The sequence below is a fragment of the Lipotes vexillifer genome, unplaced genomic scaffold, assembly GCF_000442215.2.
Source record: "Lipotes vexillifer unplaced genomic scaffold, Lipotes_vexillifer_v1.1 scaffold785, whole genome shotgun sequence".
NCBI classification, from domain to species: Eukaryota; Metazoa; Chordata; class Mammalia; order Artiodactyla; family Lipotidae; genus Lipotes; species Lipotes vexillifer.
Genome location: NW_006791778.1, coordinates 1,300,417 through 1,320,929, shown reverse-complemented (window position 1 = coordinate 1,320,929; position 20,513 = coordinate 1,300,417). Strand labels below are relative to the sequence as shown.

Here is a 20,513-nt window from a genome sequence, read left to right as displayed (position 1 = left end):
GGACGCACAGTAGTCATAGGTGAGAGGTTTTGGCGGGAAGGTCCCCGGGTGGGCGGGGAACGCCGGGGCGGGGTAAGGAGACCCTAGCCAGACCCAGGTCTCTGCAGCCCTCCGCTCCGCCCACCAGGGCTCGCTCTTGCCCTTCGGCTGGGTGGCCGAGGATCTGGGCGGGCCGGGCTGCTATCCCGCCCCTGGCAGCGGCGAGGCAAAGAGGAGCATGCAGGGCGCCGGAGCCCGGAAGAAACGCGCCGTCCAGGCCCCGCCCATCTGCGCTCCCTCACACCCGCCCGCCCGCGGACGTCCGCGGTGCTCCGGTCGCCATGGTGACCAATCGAGGCCCGGTCCCGCCCCCGCCCCTCTTCCCCGGCCCCCTGACGTCGGCGCACGTCAGCGGCGGCGCGCGCCTGGCTGGGCCCTGCGGAGCGGGAGGGACTGAGCGAAGGAGTGAGCGGAGCGGCCGTCGCCCGAGCGGAGCTGAGCAGCCAGCCAGCCTGCCCGCCGCCCTCCAGCCCGCGCTCCAGTCCGCAGTGTCTAGCAGCGGGGCCCAGCATGGTCATGGCGGATGGCCCGAGGCACTTGCAGCGCGGGCCGGTCCGGGTGGGGTTCTACGAAATCGAGGGCACGCTGGGCAAAGGCAACTTCGCCGTGGTGAAGCTGGGGCGACACCGGATCACCAGGACGGAGGTGCGGCCCGGGGCTCGGCGGGAGCGTCCGAGGCGAGGGTTCTGGAGAGGAGCTTGACCGAGAGGGGCGGCCGCAGCGGGGGCCTGGGGAGATCCGAGAGGCCGGGTCACTAGCTGAGGCGAGAGGGCCTGGGAGTATGAGGACCCAGGAGGTCCAGGGGTCGGTGAGCGCCGCAGCGACCGGGGCCGCGTCACCCGGACCCCAGTGTCGTCCGATTGGAAGCCCGACCAGCAGGGGCTTTGCCTTTCCTAGGCCACCACCGTGGCCACACGGAATTTCACCCAGAGCCTCCCACCCGAGCCGTGACCTGGTCTGTGGCCTCCGCTCTGGAGCCCAAGTTCCGCGTCTTCCCTGCTTTCAGCTGGGGGTGGGGTGGGAGGGGAAGTCTCCGTGCTCCTGGGCTGCGCGGTGAGAGACGTCGCCAGCCCCGAGGAGGGGACCGCCTGTGCTCGGACTCCCCGGACTGGGCTTCGCGCGGCTCCCGGGACCCCGGCGCCCCTCCCCCGCGCGAGGAAGGGGCCACTGGCCGGGAATGCCCGGGCCGCCGCTGTCCATCTTCTCTCTCTCTTTTTGCCAGACACTATCTCTGACTTAGTGTCAGGCTAGTTTGATCTCGTGCCTGAGGCATTTCCACCTATTACTCCAGACAATAGAGCTGGTTAAAATGGTCATCTCTGCATTTGCACAGTTGGTGGGTTGGTCTTTCTTATCCTAGGTTATCCCTTTACCAGGTGTGCATTCTGGCTGTGAGAACGCGTTCCTTAAGCCGCAGCATATTCTGCCTTTCTACTCATAAAGCCCTCGACTGCTTCCTGACGGTGAAGCTAGCATTCCCCCCCTCCATTGCACATTCTAATGCACCGCACATATTTTCTCGCAAGTCTCTGTTCTTACCTAACCCGCCCCCCCGTTCCTTTCACCGCTTCGAGCTGCTCTCCTCAGGGTCTCTATTTTAAGACGTGCAAATTAAATACTTTAGAAAAACGGTAGAAACAAAACCGTTCTTTAGAATAAAACCTTGTGTTTTTGACGTACTCTACTGTGCCTCATTGTAGTTGTTCTGGAGTTTCACCCTTTTTCAGTTTTTTTTCTTTCTTCCAGTTTTCATCCTATTCAGTGTTTCCCCTTATTAGTGCGAAATGTACCAGAGTTCGGATATGATATAACGTAGAATTCTTTTTCAGAATGGCTGTGTAAGGTAAAGGACATTTGAAGACTAGAGGGATTTTTGTAGCTGTTGTTCTTAGAAGTTTTGCTTAATGTGAAGAATTCCACTTCCAAAAAGAAGGGGCATATGTCATTGTGTCATCCTCACTTTTTGCCCTCCCCTGCTTATCCGGAGGCAGCCGAAATCCGACTTATTTTTTTAGCATCAGGACCAAGATCACAAATTTTCATCTCACAAATTTACCAGAGTTAGAAATTTAGGTTAAGTTTGTAATGGTAAATAATGTGACTATAGTGAGATTACTTAACCTGATCCCAGCATTTTTAAAAACAAAGAAAGAAGTTAATTCCATTCCTCCAAAGAACCATTGCCCAATGCCATGCTATTTGCCCTTTAATTACATGAAAAGAAGGCATTTGTAATGTGTATTTTTATATGGGTCCTTGCTTAATGACTCTAAAAATCAAACAAATTTCACAAAGGACTTCTACAGAACTTTTGAACTAGATTGTTAGGTGGTAGAATTCCAAACCCATCAGCACATAACATTTTTTTTTCTCATCAGCTCTTATCAGTATTAATTGAAAGACTTAATTGTCAGCTGTTACTTATTAGGTCAAATTTAGGTAATATAGTATCTATTTAAGAACTGCTTAAGGGGAGCTCATAAGTGACTGACACTTTTTCTTGAGGTTGTCCTTTCAAACCGTAACTTTTAAACTGATACATTTTGTAGGGCTAGGGGGCAGTGTGGAGTAGTATCATGGTTTGGCTATCAGTGAGATCAACGCATTTGTAATTGAAGGCACAGGTCATGAAAGAGCACTCAGATCCTGAATTGTGTGCATAGTATATTTGTGGAAAATGATTTAAGGTAAAAGCTAAATTTCTAGTCCGTAGGACCCATCTATCGTTGCTTTTCTAAAGAAAGTGTTCTTAACATTTAAAAAGAAATAGTGTGAATTTAAGATGGGTGGGTATGAGTGGTAATTTAGTGTAACTGGAGATATTAAAGATGAGAGGGGTGAGGGAGATAGCAAGGCATTAATGAAGAGAAAAGTTCCTGTACATGTCAAGTTTTATAAAGTTGCTCTATGAACTTTTGTTGTAATTTTCATTAAGAATTGTTTAGCACAGATGCAATTGTTTCTTACTCTAGTTTGCTATTTGTTAATGAGGATTTTTAAAGCAGTATTTTTTATCTTTATTCACTGGGTAAATATTTGTATCTTTAATAAATACAACAACTACCTCAAATACTATAAGTAAGATGGATAGTGGAAACTTTAAAGTGTTGCTTAACATTATTTGAGGTTCTCATTGCTGAACATACAGTAATTATAGTGAGAACAATTAATATGGCATAAAGAACAATATCAATAAAATATCATGATTATACTTACTGCTTAGAAAAATTTCTTCAATACAGTATGCACTGACATCAATATTAGTTTGTGTGTTTTAAAATGTAAGGGTCTTGGACTTCCCTGGTGGCGCAGTGGTTGAGAGTCCACCTGCCGATGCAGGGGACACTGGTTCGTTTCCCAGTCCGGGAAGATCCCGTATGCCGCGGAGTGGCTGGGCCCGTGAGCCATGGCCGCTGAGCCTGCGTGTCCAGAGCCTGTGCTCCGCAACGGGAGAGGCCACAGCGGTGAGAGGCCCGCATACCACAAAAAATAAATAAATAAAATAAAATGTAAGGGTCTTTTTTCCCAAGTTTGAACTCCAGGCAAATTTTAGGGTTCAGTTTAAACAGCTAAGTGATGGACAGTTGGACCCTTTTATTTTTAATTGGCTCTCCGTCTCTTGTTCTGTATCACTCAAAAATGATGTATTTTCACAGAGCTTGAGAGATCCAATATTGCCTTTTAGGTGGAAAAAAAAAATCAGTAGACAAAAGAGATCTTCATTTTGGTCTAATCTATCAAATAGCTTAACATTGTTTAAGAAATATAATTACATCATCATCTGAAGCAGTGTTCTCATGTTAGATCTCTGTAAATTTTACACACAAAAGGGAAGGCAGGTGATGGTAGAATCCAGCTTCTTAATATAATACTTTATAAAAGCTTTGTAGTATTGGTTTGTGATTTATGAATTAGAGTAGCTAATTTTGTAAAATTAACATAATGGAAAAAGAATAATAGCATTTAGACTGTTAAACTATTTTAGGCAGTAGTGGTTGCTAGTTTGCTATGCTGTGAGTGTCCTTGAGAAGTGTATTTTATTAATACTGCACTAGTAAAGAACTTTTTCCCTCTAACTAAACATATGACTAGTTTTTTGTTGTTTTTTTTTGTCTGTTAAGTAAAATTTCAGAAAAGTCATTTGTGCCCTTAAACTTTTTTGTCTCTATAAAAGAAACATAATCTTGCTGTAGAAAATATCAAGAAGAATATAGTGCACAAAAAAGTACATGTGTAATTCCTCCCTCAGTGGAAATAATCATTCTTAACATTGTGGTATATTTCCCTCCAGTCTTTCTTTTTTTTTTAATGCTTTTTTTCCCCATAGATGAGATCACATGGTAGATACACTTATATAAATTGTATCTTCTTTTTCCACTTATCATTATAGCCTAAACATTTTGCTTATTATATATAACTTTATTAAACATTTTTAATGGCTGCATAGTGTTCTACCTTGTAGATGAATCCTATTTTACTTAACAATTTTCTTATTTAACATTATGCAGTTTCAAGTTTTCACTTACAATAAATAATTTGCAGCGAATAATTTTTATGTATATAACTCTGTATCTGCATTTTCAATTATTTTAGAGGGGAGAGATTGGAGGTAAATTCCTAGAAGGGAAATTACCGAGTAAGAAGGTATTGTTTTTACATTAAAGAAATAGTGTATTTTTATTATCAAATCTATCATGTTTATTATTGAACATTTTTAAAAGTGAAGATAAATGAAAAGAATTAACTATAATATCACCACCCAGAGATAACCATCATTAGTTATTTTCACACCTTTTCTGTGATAGATAATTGAGTTTTCCTCAATACCATACCTCTTGTGTTGCTTGGCTAAAGAGCATATGAATGTGTGGTCCATGGAATCTTAAAGATATTTCACACAGATTCTGAAAATTATTTTATTAAAATGGTATGTAGGTATTACTTATAATTAAGAAAATCTGGAATATAAAGCATAGCAAGGGACTTTCAAAAACTGCTTTTTTCACTGAAAATCATTCTGTGTGCATTTGGGCACTTTTATATTTAGGCATAATTCGTAAACTAACTACTACCTTAAAATGTAAGCATTTTTAGGGCTTCCCTGGTGGCGCAGTGGTTGAGAGTCCGCCTGCCAATGCAGAGCACACGGGTTCGTGCCCCAGTCCGGGAAGATCCCACATGCCGCGGAGCCTGCGCGTCCCGAGCCTGTGCTCTGCAACGGGAGAGGCCACAACAGTGAGAGGCCCGCGTACCGCAAAAAAAAAAAAAAAAAAAAAAATTGTAAGCATTTTTAAAGCTTTCCAAATAGTTAAGTACAAAATTGCATTTTTAGAGCAAAGGTAGAAACAAAAGAAGGGCATATTACACCCTGATTATGGTATTTCTTGAGGAAGAGAACTCAATTTTTTAATACATTTGAATTTTATATTTTGCTTTAAAATTTTAAGACTCCCCTCTGTAGTCTTGGTGTTAATCTTGTTCTGTAAAATATTCCAGATGTCAAGAAGCAGCTGTACTATGTGCAACAGGAGGAATTGTTACCAAATAAGTTAACCAGTAATGTTTGTATCTAGGCCTATGTATGATGTTTAACTGTGTGTTGAAATAAAAATTAGATTTTTCATGGAGCATATATGCTTTACTAGAAATTGTTCTTTAGTTTCTTGGCACTCCAGACAAGTAAAATGTGACAAGTTTATTCTGCTACATATTGTTCAGAATGATCTGTTCTTTGGGAGGAGGGGGAGACAAACATGCAAAATAAGAGTTGTATAAATTTTTATATTCTGTAGAAATGCTTAACAGAGTTTCATGCATTCTGCTTTTAATTCCACTGGGAAATTCTGTCCCAGTCATCAGGCAATTAAGAAACCATTTATTTGGAAATAACTGAAACTGGCCTCGATTCCTGGATTCACATGATGTTATTTGATTTATGGCCCACTACTGATGGCGATTCATTTCCTTGGAGCCAAATGGATTCCAGAAATTCATTAAGATATCTTTCTTTCCTCTTTAGTGTACCTAATACCTCTTCTACTTTCCACCTCCATATTTTTAAAATATGTCATTTATGTAAAAGTTCCTTTATACAGGACATTTGTGGGGAATGCCTTCCCACCCTTCAAAGAGAAGCAGCCCATATATCCAGTTTGAGTTTACTGGAAGCGTGAAAGACGGTTACATTTGGGAATTTCATCAGAAACTTTTCATTTTAAAAAACATTTTAAAAATACTTTAAACAGGTTAACATGTGAATCTTGGATGAATTAAACTGAAAATTTGTTTTTTCTTCTTTAAAGTAAACATAGTATTTATGTATTTTTCCCCCAATTACAAAAGATATGTATGTTCTTTGTAGACATTGTTGAAAAACTTGAAGAAGAAAATAAACATTCTTATTTTAATTCCACCATCCAGACCAAGAGACAACCACTGTTAATATTTGGTTCATATCCTCTTAGCTATTCACATATATTAATATATATATAATAAAATTGATGTCATCTATACATATAATCTGTGTTTTTTACTAAATCTGTTATTAACATTTCCCCAAGTTTAAAAAAATAATGTCTAAAGCATGGTTAAATAGTATCCTTGCATATGACTCTCTGTATTTCATTTAATCAATTTCCTGTTATTGAACATTTAGATTATTTCTCTCTCTTGCTGTTTCTCTTTCTAAAATAATATTTCAGAGCACATTCCTGTATATACATCTTTGTGCATCTATCTGATTATTTCCTCAGGATAATCCCATAGCAGTGGAATTCTTGGGTCAGGGAGTATGTCCTTACATCCGTATCTGATGGCATGAGATGCCAAATTACCTCCAAAAAAGGAGTACCTAATAATTTTTGTCAGGAAGAATACATATTTTTTAAATCTTTCCCAGTTTGATAGGGAAAAACAATATTTTTATTTGAATTTGCATTTCTTTGATTTACTTTGATTACAGTTTTATAAGATAACTGTTTACATTTCTCTTGTGAATTGCTTTTTGTCTTTTGGCCAGTTTTTTTAATTGAGTTGTCTTTTTGTTGATTTATTTAAGTACTTTTTAAGATAGATTATTTTTTGTTTGTTTGTTTGTTTTTGCGGTACGAGGGCCCCTCACTGTTGTGGCCTCTCCCATTGCGGAGCACAGGCTCCGGACGCGCAGGCTCCGCGGCCATGGCTCACGGGCCCAGCCGCTCCACGGCATGTGGGATCCTCCCGGACCGGGGCACAAACCCGTGTTCCCTGCATCAGCAGGCAGACTCTCAACCACTGCGCCACCAGGGAAGCCCTAAAATAGATTATTTTTAATCATTTCTTTTATAGTCTTAAAAATTCTCTGTTCAATTTTTATGGATCTAAAAGTGTAGTGACATTTACCTTTCCTCCAATCTCTTTTCCTTACCCACCATTATAAAAGTCAGATTAAATTTTAATGAGGATTTATTTTATTGTATAAATTCTTACATTTTAAAAGTCAAATTTTAAACTGGAAAAAAAATTGAATTTATTTATTCTTAAAGGATAACTGGAGAACTCCATGTCAGTTTTATTACTGACTTTACTGCTTTCAGAAACCCTTTCATTGTAGACCACTCAATCACAATCACTATTCAATCAAACAATAGGCTGGTATGTTCTGATTCTGCCTGTGATTTGATGTATAAGCTTGAAAAGTGCGTTCATTTTTTAAATTTCAGAGGTCTAATTATATGGTAGGGATTTTGCTACTTGGTACTTAAGAAGGACAGTGTAGAATTAGTGTATTAGTAGTAAATAGCACTGAACCACATATTACCTGAGACAGCAAACATATGTTAATCCTTTCTGATTTTTTACTAGAAGGATAGCTCTTATTGTGTAACTTCCTTATAAAGTCCCCCAAAGCCAGTTTTGTGTGTGGTTTCTTTAAGTGCATGAGATTAATATTTCTTTTATGAGAAGTGAAATAATTTTTTCTAAAAGTATCAAAAAGTGTACCATTAAATTACATTTTGAAACTTGAAAAAATCCCTTTTATCCATCAGCTTAACACTATTTCATTTCTGCTCTTACATTTAATTCTTTGTCTTCCTTGCACATTTGTATTTTACATAGTTGTTACTTCTACATTTTTTTTTTACTTAACGTTGAAAACATTTCTGTGTATATAGTCTTCATAATTAATATTTAAATCTTATTAAATAATATAACCATTTTATAGAGAACTTAGAAAAATAATAAAATGAAAATGACTAATGTTTCACAGATGGAGAAGTTAGCATATATAATAAATATAACTTCATTTCGCTTTTCTTTTTTTTTCTTATTAAAAAAGTAGTTCATGCTCATTGAAGAAAAATTGCACTGAAAAGTAAATCAGGAAAATAAAATAATTCATGATTTTTTTTTCACCCACCAATAACATTTTTGTCATACTGATATCTAGTTTTTATTGGTCTTTTTCTATATATACCTTGTGTTGAGACTGCAATGATATCCTGATTTTTTAATTTAATATTTTAGTCTCGTCATTTCTCCATATTATTAAAAGGAACTATTTTAATAGCTGTATAATGGTCATAATATAAACCTACCATAAATCATGTACTTATTTCCCAATTATTATTTCTATTTTTTATATTATAAAAAATACTCTTGAATATATTTACACACAAATCTTCATCATCATTTCAGATCATTTTCTACAAATAACTGCTCAGAAATAGAAGGCTTAGGCTAAATGGGATGGATGATTTTTAAGGTTCTTGCAAAAGATTGCCAAATCACCTTCCAGAAAAATTATAACCAATTTTATATTCCTACTAACAATATATAAAAATGGCCATCTCATTGATTTTAGCTCACAAGGATGTCTTTTCATCTTTATGAATATAATTTGAAAAAGTATTTTTGAGATATAATTGACATGTAACGTTATATTAGGTATATATACATTTTCCTATTTATGAGGTTGAATATCCAGTGTTGCTACTTTACATGGGATTTAGTTTGATAGTAATTATCCTAGTTTATCCAATACACTCTCCAAAGTTGTATAGGAAACCTTCCTTTTGTGTCCTAGCAGAAGAAATATTAATTTTTTATCACCATATAAATTCTTGAAAGTTTTTTTAAGATATTGTATGCATAATTGGGAATTAGAGAGTTGAATAATTTAGATGAGCAACACCAAAAAAAGGATCCTTTGATTTGGAGTCCCTTGCTTGACTTTGTTGTAACCATGAGATTTTGTCCTTGGTTCTATGTTCAGAACTAAGTAGAGAAGGGATGCAGAGAGGAAGTTCCCAGAAATCTAAGTTCATAGTTATCTTTTGTGTGTGTGTGTGTGTGTGTTTTGTGGTACGCAGCCCTCTCACTGTTGTGGCCTCTCCCGCTACGGAGCACAGGCTCCGGACGCGCAGGCTCGACGGCCATGGCTCATGGGCCCAGCTGCTCCGTGGCATGTGGGATCTTCCCTGACTGGGGCACAAACCCATGTCCCCTGCATCAGTAGGCTGACTGTCAACCACTGCGCCACCAGGGCAGCCCCATAGTTATCTTTAAAATGAACTAGTGGAGAACAACTCTTTTGTAAATTCAGAATTTCGTACAGCATTGGGGAAATCCCCCGATGCAGATTTTTGTTGTTCATTAAATTTGTTTTCCAAAATGTGTTCTCTTTGTTCTCACAGACCTATTAAGTTCCTTGAAGGTAGGAATCATATATTGTTCATTTTTGTATCCTGGGCATAATTCCGGGCATACAACAGGTGCTCAGTAAATGTGTGAATAATAGGCTCATTGAAGAGTGAAAAGATGGAACTTGAAGTTAGAAGGCCTGTGGGTTTTTTGCCATTAATTCACTTGAGCTTTAGAACCTTTGTAGATTATGTAACATCTTTTGAACTTCAGTTTCATCAACTCATGAGTGTACTGCTTGTTCCATTTACTTCAAAAAAATGAGATATAAATGAGATAAAATATGTGAAAGTATCATGTTAAATTAAAAAGTGCTGTACAATTGTGAAAGTCATCATCATATTTCTGGGAAGTACTTGGTAAAGAGTCCCATTGTTAAGAAATTACCTGGAAGTGTATAGCAGAGACGACTAGGATCACCAAAAAAATCCACTCTTTCCTCTTCTTCCTGGACCTACAGCTCAAATGTTTCTTGGCCTCCATTACATTTAGGTATGGTCATATGACTAAGTTTTAACTATTGTGTGCCACTTCCAGGACTGGCCCATAAAAACCTCTCAAGAGGGCTCCTCCAAGCTTTTTTCTCCTTCTGTCTGACTGGAATGGGGATGACCTTCAGGGCTGTCTATCCTTTTTTTTCTTCAGCCATGAGCTGCGTGGCTTGTGGGATCTTAGTTCCCCGACCAGGGATTGAACCCAGGCCCCCTGAAGTGAAAGCACAGAGTCCTAGCCACTGGACCACCTGGGAATTCCCAGGACTGTCTATCCTTTACCCTTTACCACCTTTATTTAACCCTTTAAAGGTAATAAAGACTCCTTGTATACTTTGTATGCCTGCATGGAAGAGGGCTACCTGCTAACTTCTTTACCCGTCCAGTTTTGCTGCATGAAAAATAAACTTCCGTTATGTTCAAATCAGTATACGTTTTGGGGTCTACTTGTTATAGCAGTTAGACTAGCCCTAACTATTACAAGGAGCATGCTAACACACAATCTACTTTTTCATAATCCCCTGAAAGCAGCCTTACAAACAAGGGGTAACAGTGTGAAGATATAAATATATAGCCTTGTGGTCCACATATATACAGTCTTTGACCCAAGATAAAATTGAGAAGAGAATTATATTTTGTCATTAGAGAATTTTTTGGCTGAGAACAGTTAAATAATGAAGTTTATAACTTAATAAAATTTAATTAAATAACTTATATATTTTTCACTTTTTCATTATTTGAGGCCTAGATTCCAAAAGAGTGTCAAAGAGGAGAAATCTCTTGGTAATACCTCACTTTAATTGGTATTTAGTATTTAAACTTTTTCTTTAACATTAAATATGATGCTCAAGGTATATATAATAAAAAATTTTCTTAATGACAATAACCATGCTGAGATTTTTTAAACCATGATTCCTTTCTATTTATTTTTTTTTCTGTTTATTAGTTAATTGTGACCGATTTCATTATAAAAGCTTTTTGTTGGGGAGGGACTGCTGGTATGTAGATGCACTCCAGAAATTGTAGGGCAAGAAATTTTCTTCAAAATGTGCATGTCTATGAAACTCCATGTTACCTTCCTAAGGAATGTTGAGAAAATTAAAATATACACTTATCTTTTTATCTGGCAGCTTTTACCCAAAGTTACCCAAAATAACTGATAATCCTGTATTCTGTCATACTGTAGTTGGGCAGGGTGGTCACCTTACATGTATTGGTTTGAGGTGGTTCAATAATGTTCCTACTAGCAAGTACAATATTAATCAGTCACTCCCCTAGCAGTCAAAGTTTAGCACTTTTTACTTTCTAGAATATTTTGATATGGGAATAAGTAAAATACCACCAAACATAATGAAAATAGCTATCACAAAACCTGCAATCTTTACTGCCTAGAGAAGGAGCTACCCCCTTTCTTCTTAGACAATAAATTTAATTTTACCTGTCATGTTTAGTAATCTTATTTCCCTTGAGAAGCTTGAGTTCTTCTATGAGTTACAATTAATTGAAATTAGGAAACAAGCAATGGACAGCAAAATAGAAATAGAGAAAGGTAAGAAGTAAACCTTACTGTAGAACTTTAAGAGATAACAGGAAAGGACAGGGCAACTGTAATGAAAGAAGAAAAAACGTATTAACAGGAGCTTAAGGGAATTAAGTGAGTTGACAGGTTGAGTCCTATTTTCTTGTTTACCTTTTAGGAGTATTGAATTATTATACCACATACAATAATTGATATAAAAAATTACCCTGAAACAACAACATAAGACCGAATTATGTTCAGAATGCTTTTGGGTAGAATGTGAAGTACATTTCAGAGTTTTTTCAGAGCTTGTTGAAGTTTGGGTAGTTCCCAATTTTCTGAAAGTTTTATCTGAGTCAGAATGGCTTGTTTCCTAACCAAATGCCAAATACTAATTTTTAAAAATTAGTTCTTTTTGGTTCCATGAAGAAAGTACGCGATTATTGATTTCTGACTACCTAGTTATTCACCTTCAGATGCATTTCCTTCAAATTGTTAACTTTTGAGTGGTTTGGGTTCCTATCTAGTTATGACAGGAAGAGGTCACATTTTTTGAAATCAAATTCCTTTAAGGAAGTAAAAATTTAGTGTGATTACTAACATTTGAGTTTTTGCACTTGATTTTTTTTAAAAAATTTAATCCAATTGGTATCTTTTCATGTAGATGAGTTTTAATTATTTACACTTAGTTTTTTTCCAGAAAGGTATCTCTATGCTTTGGAACCTATCACTTGCTTTTCTAAAACAATTGTATTTCAGTATAAAAGAAACTATCTTTTACTTGGCTGATCATTTGTTTTATAGGTACTTTGCAGTGGGATGATAACTAATTGAAACTGCTGAGATTTTATTTTTTCGGTTTTTAAATGGAATAAGGAGTTATAGTTGTACTGAAAGAGAAGTATGTTTTATTAAAGTAACTTTGCAGGGTTATTCTTCATAGCACATTAAAGACACTCCCAAACAATCTGCCACAGTGCCTTATACATGGTAGATGTTTAAGAAATACTTGTCGAATGATGAATGAATGAGCATTGAATTTAAGCTAGTTATCATTGTCACAGGGACCTACAGGCAAAGTCTTAGATGTCATTTTTTTAAAAGATTCTTAACTGGAAATGTTAACCATTGTATACTAATTGTATTTATTTGTGTCTGGGATGCAGGTGGCGATAAAAATAATAGATAAGTCTCAGCTGGATGCAGTGAACCTTGAGAAAATCTACCGAGAAGTACAAATAATGAAAATGTTAGACCATCCTCACATAATCAAACTTTATCAGGTATGACTTAGCTTTACACCTCTCCATGCTTTTTACGTTCAATACTCTATTTTACATCATCATTTTTCTCTTTTATGTTAGTTTTTTCAGTCTATAAAAAGATAACTATATGCTTTTATTCATCTGAATACATCCATTTTTCTATATTTAAATTAAAAATTAAGAAATAAAAAACTACTAGCAGCTTAATTTTAAGTTGTTTCTCAGACTGTAAGTTATTTGATTACAAAGTTTGTAGTTGTGCATTTATGATAACATGCTTAAACCTGCTGGGTTTTGGTGGTGGTACCATTAATGAGGATATGGCAGTTTTGCTTACTTAAAAAATATATTGTTTATGTTTTATGAAATACAAAGGCTAAAATAGTATATTACTTAGTAGCATACTTTATAATACCTAGAGCCAAATGTTTATTTTTGGGGGGTTCTTTTGTCAGATAAAGTAAATAAGTTTTTTTTTTAATTAACTTTATTAAGATACAGGTTTTTTTTAAATAAGCTACACCTCTTTCAAGTGTAAAGCCATGTTTTTTTTGTTGTTGTTTTTTAAAATTTATTTTATTTTTGGCTGTGTTGGGTCTTCACTGCTGTGCGTGGGCTCTCTCTGGCTGTGGTGAGTGGGGACAACTCTTCATTGCGGTGCACAGGCTTCTTATTGCGGTGGCTTCTCTTGTTGCTGAGCATGGGCTCTAGGTGCACAGGCTTCAGTAGTTGTAGCACACGGGCTCAGTAGTTGTGGCTTGCGGGCTCTAGAGCGCAGGCTCAGTAGTTGTGGTGCACGGCTTCAGTTGCTCCACAGCATGTAGGATCTTCCCGGACCAGGGCTTGAACCCGTGTCCCCCACATTGGCAGGTGGATTCTTAACCACTGCACCACCAGGGAAGCCCAAGCCATGTTTTTGTAAAAGGAAGATTTTTCTCAGATTTTTTTTTTTTTTTTGCGATATGTGGGCCTCTCACTGTCGCGGCCTTTCCCGTTGCCGGACGCGCAAGCCCAGCGGCCACGGCTCACAGGCCCAGCCGCTACGCGGCATGTGGGATCCTCCCAGACCGGGGCACGAACCCGTATCCCCTGCATCGGCAGGCGGACTCTCAACCACTGCGCCACCAGGGAGGCCCTTTCTCAGATTTTTGAAGAGTAATTTATATTTAAGAATGATAATGTAATACAAAACCCTTTTTTTATATTTATATTCATTAATATTTAGAATTTTTATATTGGAAAACTGTTTTTAAGCTAAAATATTATAGTATGCTAGTCTATGACTTTGATCTCCAAAGTATGATGTGTGTACCTAGTGGTGTGCTGGGCTCAGCCTGTACTTGCTTGTGAGAGCTGATGGTTAAATTTTCAGAACTTTTGTGAGCCAGTTAACACCATGTTAGTGTCAATAGCTCAAAATCAGCGATGGTAGGAGTATTTTTACACCACAGAAATTGGTTTACAAGTCAGGCTCTTTTTTTTCCTCAGAGAGCTAGTGCTAGCACACTACTCTGTGCACTCAAATTGGTTAGCACAAGTATCCTTTGGGGTATAATAAGAAAATATTAGAACTTCTAATTCTGTTTATCTTTTATATTTATCGTCTTGTGTGCCTCTTATAATGTATATAATATATTTATAAAATGGCACAAGTATGTAATTTGTGTCTCTGTGTGTATATATTCATAAATATATATACATATATGTGTATATATATATTTACCTGTATACATACATACATGTATATATTTGGCTAAATGACTTTATCAATAGAGATTTACAATGTGAACCATGTGGAGACCATTGGAGAGCATTACTGTTAGTTGAGAATGAGAGACTATGGTGTGCCACTCAAAACAATTCCTAAAACTGCAGAGGGCCTCTTAGAGCAAAGTTATGTCAGTGTTTCTCCCCTTAGGCTTCTTTTTTTTTTCCCTAAAGAGGATACTTATAAGAAACTAATCACATCCTTAGAAGTCTGATGACCCATAACTCAAACTGAGGTTAAAACTACCATGATTCTTCAACTATACTTCAATTAAAAAACAAAACAAACAAACCAAAAAACTACCACGATTCACATGATAATTCTGTCTTTATATGAACTCCAATAATCAGTTACATTAACTTACTGTTGGACTTGTTTAGACCCAAATTCTAGGTAGCTCTTAGTTTTCGGACCTGTTTTAGGAATAGTCCTAAACTTAAATGTTAGAGCAAAATTACTTTTTAGCCTTTCAGTAGATAGCACTTAAATATTGCATTGTTAGCATGTGCCAGTATGTATGTTCCTTTCTGAATTTAGAAAAACTAATTTAAATAAAAGTGTATAGCAGTGGAGCTATGAAGAAGCTTTTGAACAATGTTTTAAAATAACAGTACTTCATAAAAATGTGAAAGTATAGTAGGAGCACTACCACATTGTGCCAGATTAGCTAGGTTACGGCCAGATTACCTGAGCTCTATTTTATAAGCTCTACCATATAACACAGCTAGAAAAGTCAGTGAGGAGGTGAAAAGTTGATCTTCAAAATTCCTGTTACCTATATTAGTATTTTTCAAATGTGAATGTGCATTATAGTCACCTGAAGATTTTGTTAAAATGAAAATTCTTTGTCAGTAGGTCTGGCATGGGACCTGAGATTTTGCATTTCTAAAAGAAGCCTGGGCAGTGCCGCTGCTCCTGCTGCTGGTCTGTGGACCACATTTGGAAGATGAAGGGTCTAGATTTTTCACAAAAATATTAGCATAAGGATATTGTCAGTCTTGTAAACCTCACCACCTTCTGAATTATTCATAACTTAATACTTTTATTAGTAGTTTTAATTTAGGTAACTCCATAGAATGTTGCAGTCTTTTCCTGTGAGACTAATGTGGAATTATTTATCAATAGGTAATGGAGACCAAAAGCATGTTGTACCTTGTGACAGAATATGCCAAAAATGGAGAAATTTTTGGTAAGCACATTTCTTTCCATTTTTTTTTAAATTTGAAAATGTCAGTAAGCTTTATGAATAGAGTATCTTCTATTAATTCTCCTGCTTGTTTAAAAGTTGCTAACATGAATTAGAAATTTTTAAGCATTAGAACATAATAAAATATCCAGTAAGCTAAAAATATGGAATATAATTTAGTCTCTTGTATTTATGATATTAAAGCTATTGCTTAATTCTTTTATCTGTGTTAAAGAGATTGGAGAATCAAAGATAGGGGGAAACTTTCAGTCATATTGCAAAGGAGATTTTCTTTCCTTTATCTTCCTTTTTACCTTTCTTTCCAGGGTAAAGATAGTCAGATACTTATTGAGCTTGTACTATGTCTCAGACATTGTATTAGGTGTAGGGGATACAGTGGTGACCTAAATAACACAGTCCCTGCTATTGTGGATCTTATAGTTTAGTAAGCTGTTAACTTTAGCTCTAAGACCTCTGGGAAGTCACTAAACCTCTCTGGGACTCAGTTCCTTTGTCTCTAATAAAAAAATATTTGATTAATTGGTTTCTATGATCCATTCTAACCCTTAAAAAATTATAACTATTTTATTGGTTTTAGCTTTCATCTATTTTATTTTTACTTTATGGAGCAGGAACACTGTAGGTAGTCTAAATATTTTGTTTTTTACCTAAATTTAGTCCAAAATTGTTTTTTAAACAGCTTTATTGAAGAATTCACATACAGTAAATTGCACACATATAATGTGTACAATTTAATAAGTTTTCACACACAGATGTGTGAAACAGACCACCACCACAGAAGTTTCTTTGTGACCCTTTGTAATCTTTCTTGCCCCACCTCACCACCAGGCAAGCACTGATTTGTTTTCTGTCACTATAGATTAGTTTATGTCTTCTACAGTTTTATTATATAAAGGTGCTTATATAGTCTGTACCCTTTCTTTGTCTGGTTTCTTTTTCTCAGTTTAATTATTTTATGATTCATCCATTTTGTTGCACGTAATAACATATTGTTTCATTTTATTATAAGTAGTATCCAATTTTGTAAATATCCAATTTTGTAAATATCCATTCATGTATGGATAGACATTTGGGTTGGTTTCAGTTTGGGGCTGTTACACACGAATTGCTATGAACATTCATGTACAAGTCTTTAACTTACAGTCTACCTTCAAGTAATATTCACCACTTCACATAGAGTGTAAGAACCTGGCAATAATATACTTCTGTTTAACCCTTCCTCACTGTTATTTCTTTGTCATACATTTTATTTATACCTATTTTATAAAACACAAAATACAGTGTCATTAATTTTGTTTAAAAAGTCAATTATGTTTTAAAGAGATTTCAATATTTTAAAAAATCTTTTACATTTACTAGTGGAGTTACCATTGCCACATCTCTGTATGTAGATGCATGTTTTCATCTTCATTCCTTTATATGGATACATATTTTTATCTGGTATCATTTTTCTTCTGCCTGAAGGACTTTATTTAGTATTTCTTGCAGTGCAGGTCTGTTGGCGATGAAATCTTTCAGCTCTTGTATGTCTAAAACAATCCTTATTTTGTCTATTTTTAAATGATATTCGTACTGGGTATGTAATTCTAGGTTGACTTTTTTCCTTTCAGTGCTTTAAAGATATTGCTCCACTGTCTTCTCATTTGCATTATTTCTGACAAGAAATCTGCTGTCATCCTTTTCCTTTATTCTCCTGTATATAATGTGCCTTTTTTTCCTCTGGCTGCTTTCAGGATTTTCTGTTTACCACTGGTTTTAACAGTTTGATTATGATGTGCCTTTGTGTGGTTTTCTTCATGATTCTTATGGTTGGTGTTCATTGAGCTCCTTGAATCTGTGAATGTTAAGTTTCCATCAGATTCAGAAAATTTTCAGCCATTATTTTGCTGGCCTCTTTGTCAAAGACTCCAATTGCACATATATTAGGCTGTTTGAAATCCTCCCACTGCTCACTGATTCCAATTTTGAAAATTCCTCTTTCTGTCTGCATTTCATTTTGGATAGTTGCTATTTCTATGTCTTCAAGTTATTTAAATTCTTTAGCTATTTGTTTCAACTAGAAGCTTCTTAGCTGAAGTTTTAATAGAATGGTGTGGGCTTTGAAGCCAAAAAGATCTGGTTTGCAATGCTGGCTACACCATATTAATTGTCTTTCAAGAAATCTTTATTGAAAGCTGACTATATGTCCCACACTGTTCTGTGTGGGAAGAGTACCACAATGAAGAAAACAGACAAAAATTCCTTTTCTCAGGAACCTTGCCTTTCAGTGTGGGGAGAGAGAGAATATGCAAAATAAGTAAACTGTATAGTGTACTAGATGGTGGTACATGCTATAGAAATAAAGCAAGGAAGGGGGCATGTGGAGTGGGAGAGTTGATTGCAGTATGAAATAGAGTGGTCAGGGAAGGCCTCACTAACATTTGAACAGGCTAGAAAGCACAGCCATATAGATATGGGGAAGAGAGGGTGGCCCAAGGAGAGGGAAGAATAAATGCAAAGCCCCCGAGGCAGCAGTGTGCTTGGTGTGTTCAAGGAATAGCAGGAAGTCCAGTGTAGGTGGAGAGAAGCAAGCAAGAGGGAAGAGCAAGAGCTAGCAAGGAGGAATAGTAGAAAGGTCAGACGAGGTCAGAAAAGTAAATGGGAGGCAGGAGTGGGGCAGATTTGGGGGCTTTGTAGACCATGTAAGGACTTTGGCTCTTACCTTGAATAAAATTAGGGAACCATTAGAGAGGTGTTTGAGCAAAGAAGGGATTGTATCTAAGCTAACATTTTAAAAGCATCACTGGCTGCTGTGTTGAGAATATATTGTAGTGAGCAAGGATGGAAACAGGGAGACCAGGTAGGAGACCAGTAGTCCCAAATGAGAGATGATTATGGCTCAGGCCAGGGTAGCAGTAGTGTACATGGTGCCAGGTGGTCACTCACAGTATGTTTTGAATGAGTAGAATCAGTAGGATGGAGACCACCCAAGTAGAGAATATGATTAGGAGAGAGACCAATGTCTGATCCCCAAGGCACTCAAACATTAAAACCTCAGGAAAATAGAAAGAACTAGCAAAGAAGACAGAGAAGAAAACCTAGAGGATGCGGTGTCTTGGAAACCAAATGAAGAAAGTGTTCTCAGGAGGATAGAGTGAACATCTATGTCAGATGCTGCTGATAGTCAAGAAACATAAAGAATGACAATTGACCATTGTATCTGTTTTGGTGGAGTGAGTGAGCCAAAGCTACATTGAAGAGCAGATGAGAGAGGAAAATGGAGAGAGCCAAACAGAAAACTCTTAAAAGGATTTCCACTTCAAAAAGGGAGAAAAAAAAATGGGAAGGTAGTTGAGGTCAAGGGAAGGATTTTGTTTGTTTGTTTGTTTTTTGCGGTATGTGGGCCTCTCACTGTTGTGGCCTCTCCTGTTGCGGAGCACAGGCTCCGGATGCGCAGCCCCAGCGGCCATGGCTCACGGGCCCAGCCGCTCCGCAGCATGTGGGATCTTCCCGGACTGGGGCACGAACCCGTGTCCCCTGCATCGGCAGGCGGACTCTCAACCACTGCGCCACCAGGGAAGCCCCATTGGAATATTTTTTAAAGCTTCGGGCTGTAGTTTAATGAGTAAACTAGATAGAAATGGCTATTATGTGTTAGGTGTCATTTCTATGAGAATAGAATATTCTAAGTTGCTACTTCTTGCTAAGACCATTGATGATAAAGGTTTGAATCGCATTGTTTTATATAAATTGAAGCATAATTTGGGGATTTTTCATGTAAAATAGCTAGAGTAAATATGGAAGATAAGACAGAGTAAACTGTAGATTCAAGTAGTTACAGGCAAAGCCAGCGAGTTTCTAAGGTGAAGCCCATGAAGACATTAAAATAGAAGTGGGAAGATGCAGTCCATGGAACATTAATCAAGTAATGAAAAATATGTATAATGTTTTAAGTGAATTCTGAGCCAAAATGTTTTCAGTCTGTTTTAGATGAAACAGAACCACAGAAACAATATTCAACTATGTATTAAGAACTATATATTAAGATTTAATGTTCATGTTTATAATGTTGGAATTACTCTTTACAAATATACCTTTAGTGCCTCCTCTGTGCGGGAGGGCATTGTGTTCCTTTTTTTTTTCTTAGTTTTGTATTTAGGTGGCCAGCAAGTCATACTCTGTGTTCTTGAAAAATAACTTGAAATTAAACCCTTCTGTTTCCACAGTCATCACCTTTATCTAGGCTTTCATCCCCTCATGTCTCAATTATGAAGACCTCGTGTTTTACCACACCCTATTTCTTTTCTAGTCAAGTACATTTCTGTTATATTTCCTGTTTAATCTTCCACAACTATTATTTTTGTTATATTACTACTATGTTCATTAACCTTTACTTACCTTCCTATTATTTATTGGATAAAATTCAGAATCTTCAATCTGCAAATAGGATAACTCCACTAAGTAAATGGATGTGCCCAGCTATTCCTTACATAGGTCTACAGATTATCCTTAGGTAAGGACAACCAAATTGCCTCAATTAATAATCAGTCTCCCTCCCTCCCTC

The 20,513-nt window shown here is 37.2% G+C and overlaps 1 protein-coding gene across 1 annotated transcript in view; it reads left to right on the top strand.

Annotated features, from left to right (window-relative positions):
- The first annotated feature begins 504 nt into the window (after window positions 1-504).
- SIK2 (salt inducible kinase 2) overlaps window positions 505-20,513 on the top strand; it is a 130,013-nt gene continuing 110,004 nt past the window's right edge. Inside the window, exons 1-3 of the mRNA XM_007464661.1 lie at window positions 505-684; window positions 12,897-13,013; window positions 15,889-15,952. Coding sequence (XP_007464723.1) covers window positions 550-684; window positions 12,897-13,013; window positions 15,889-15,952 — 316 coding nt within the window. The 5' untranslated portion in view covers window positions 505-549. The remainder of the gene's footprint in view (window positions 685-12,896; window positions 13,014-15,888; window positions 15,953-20,513) is intronic.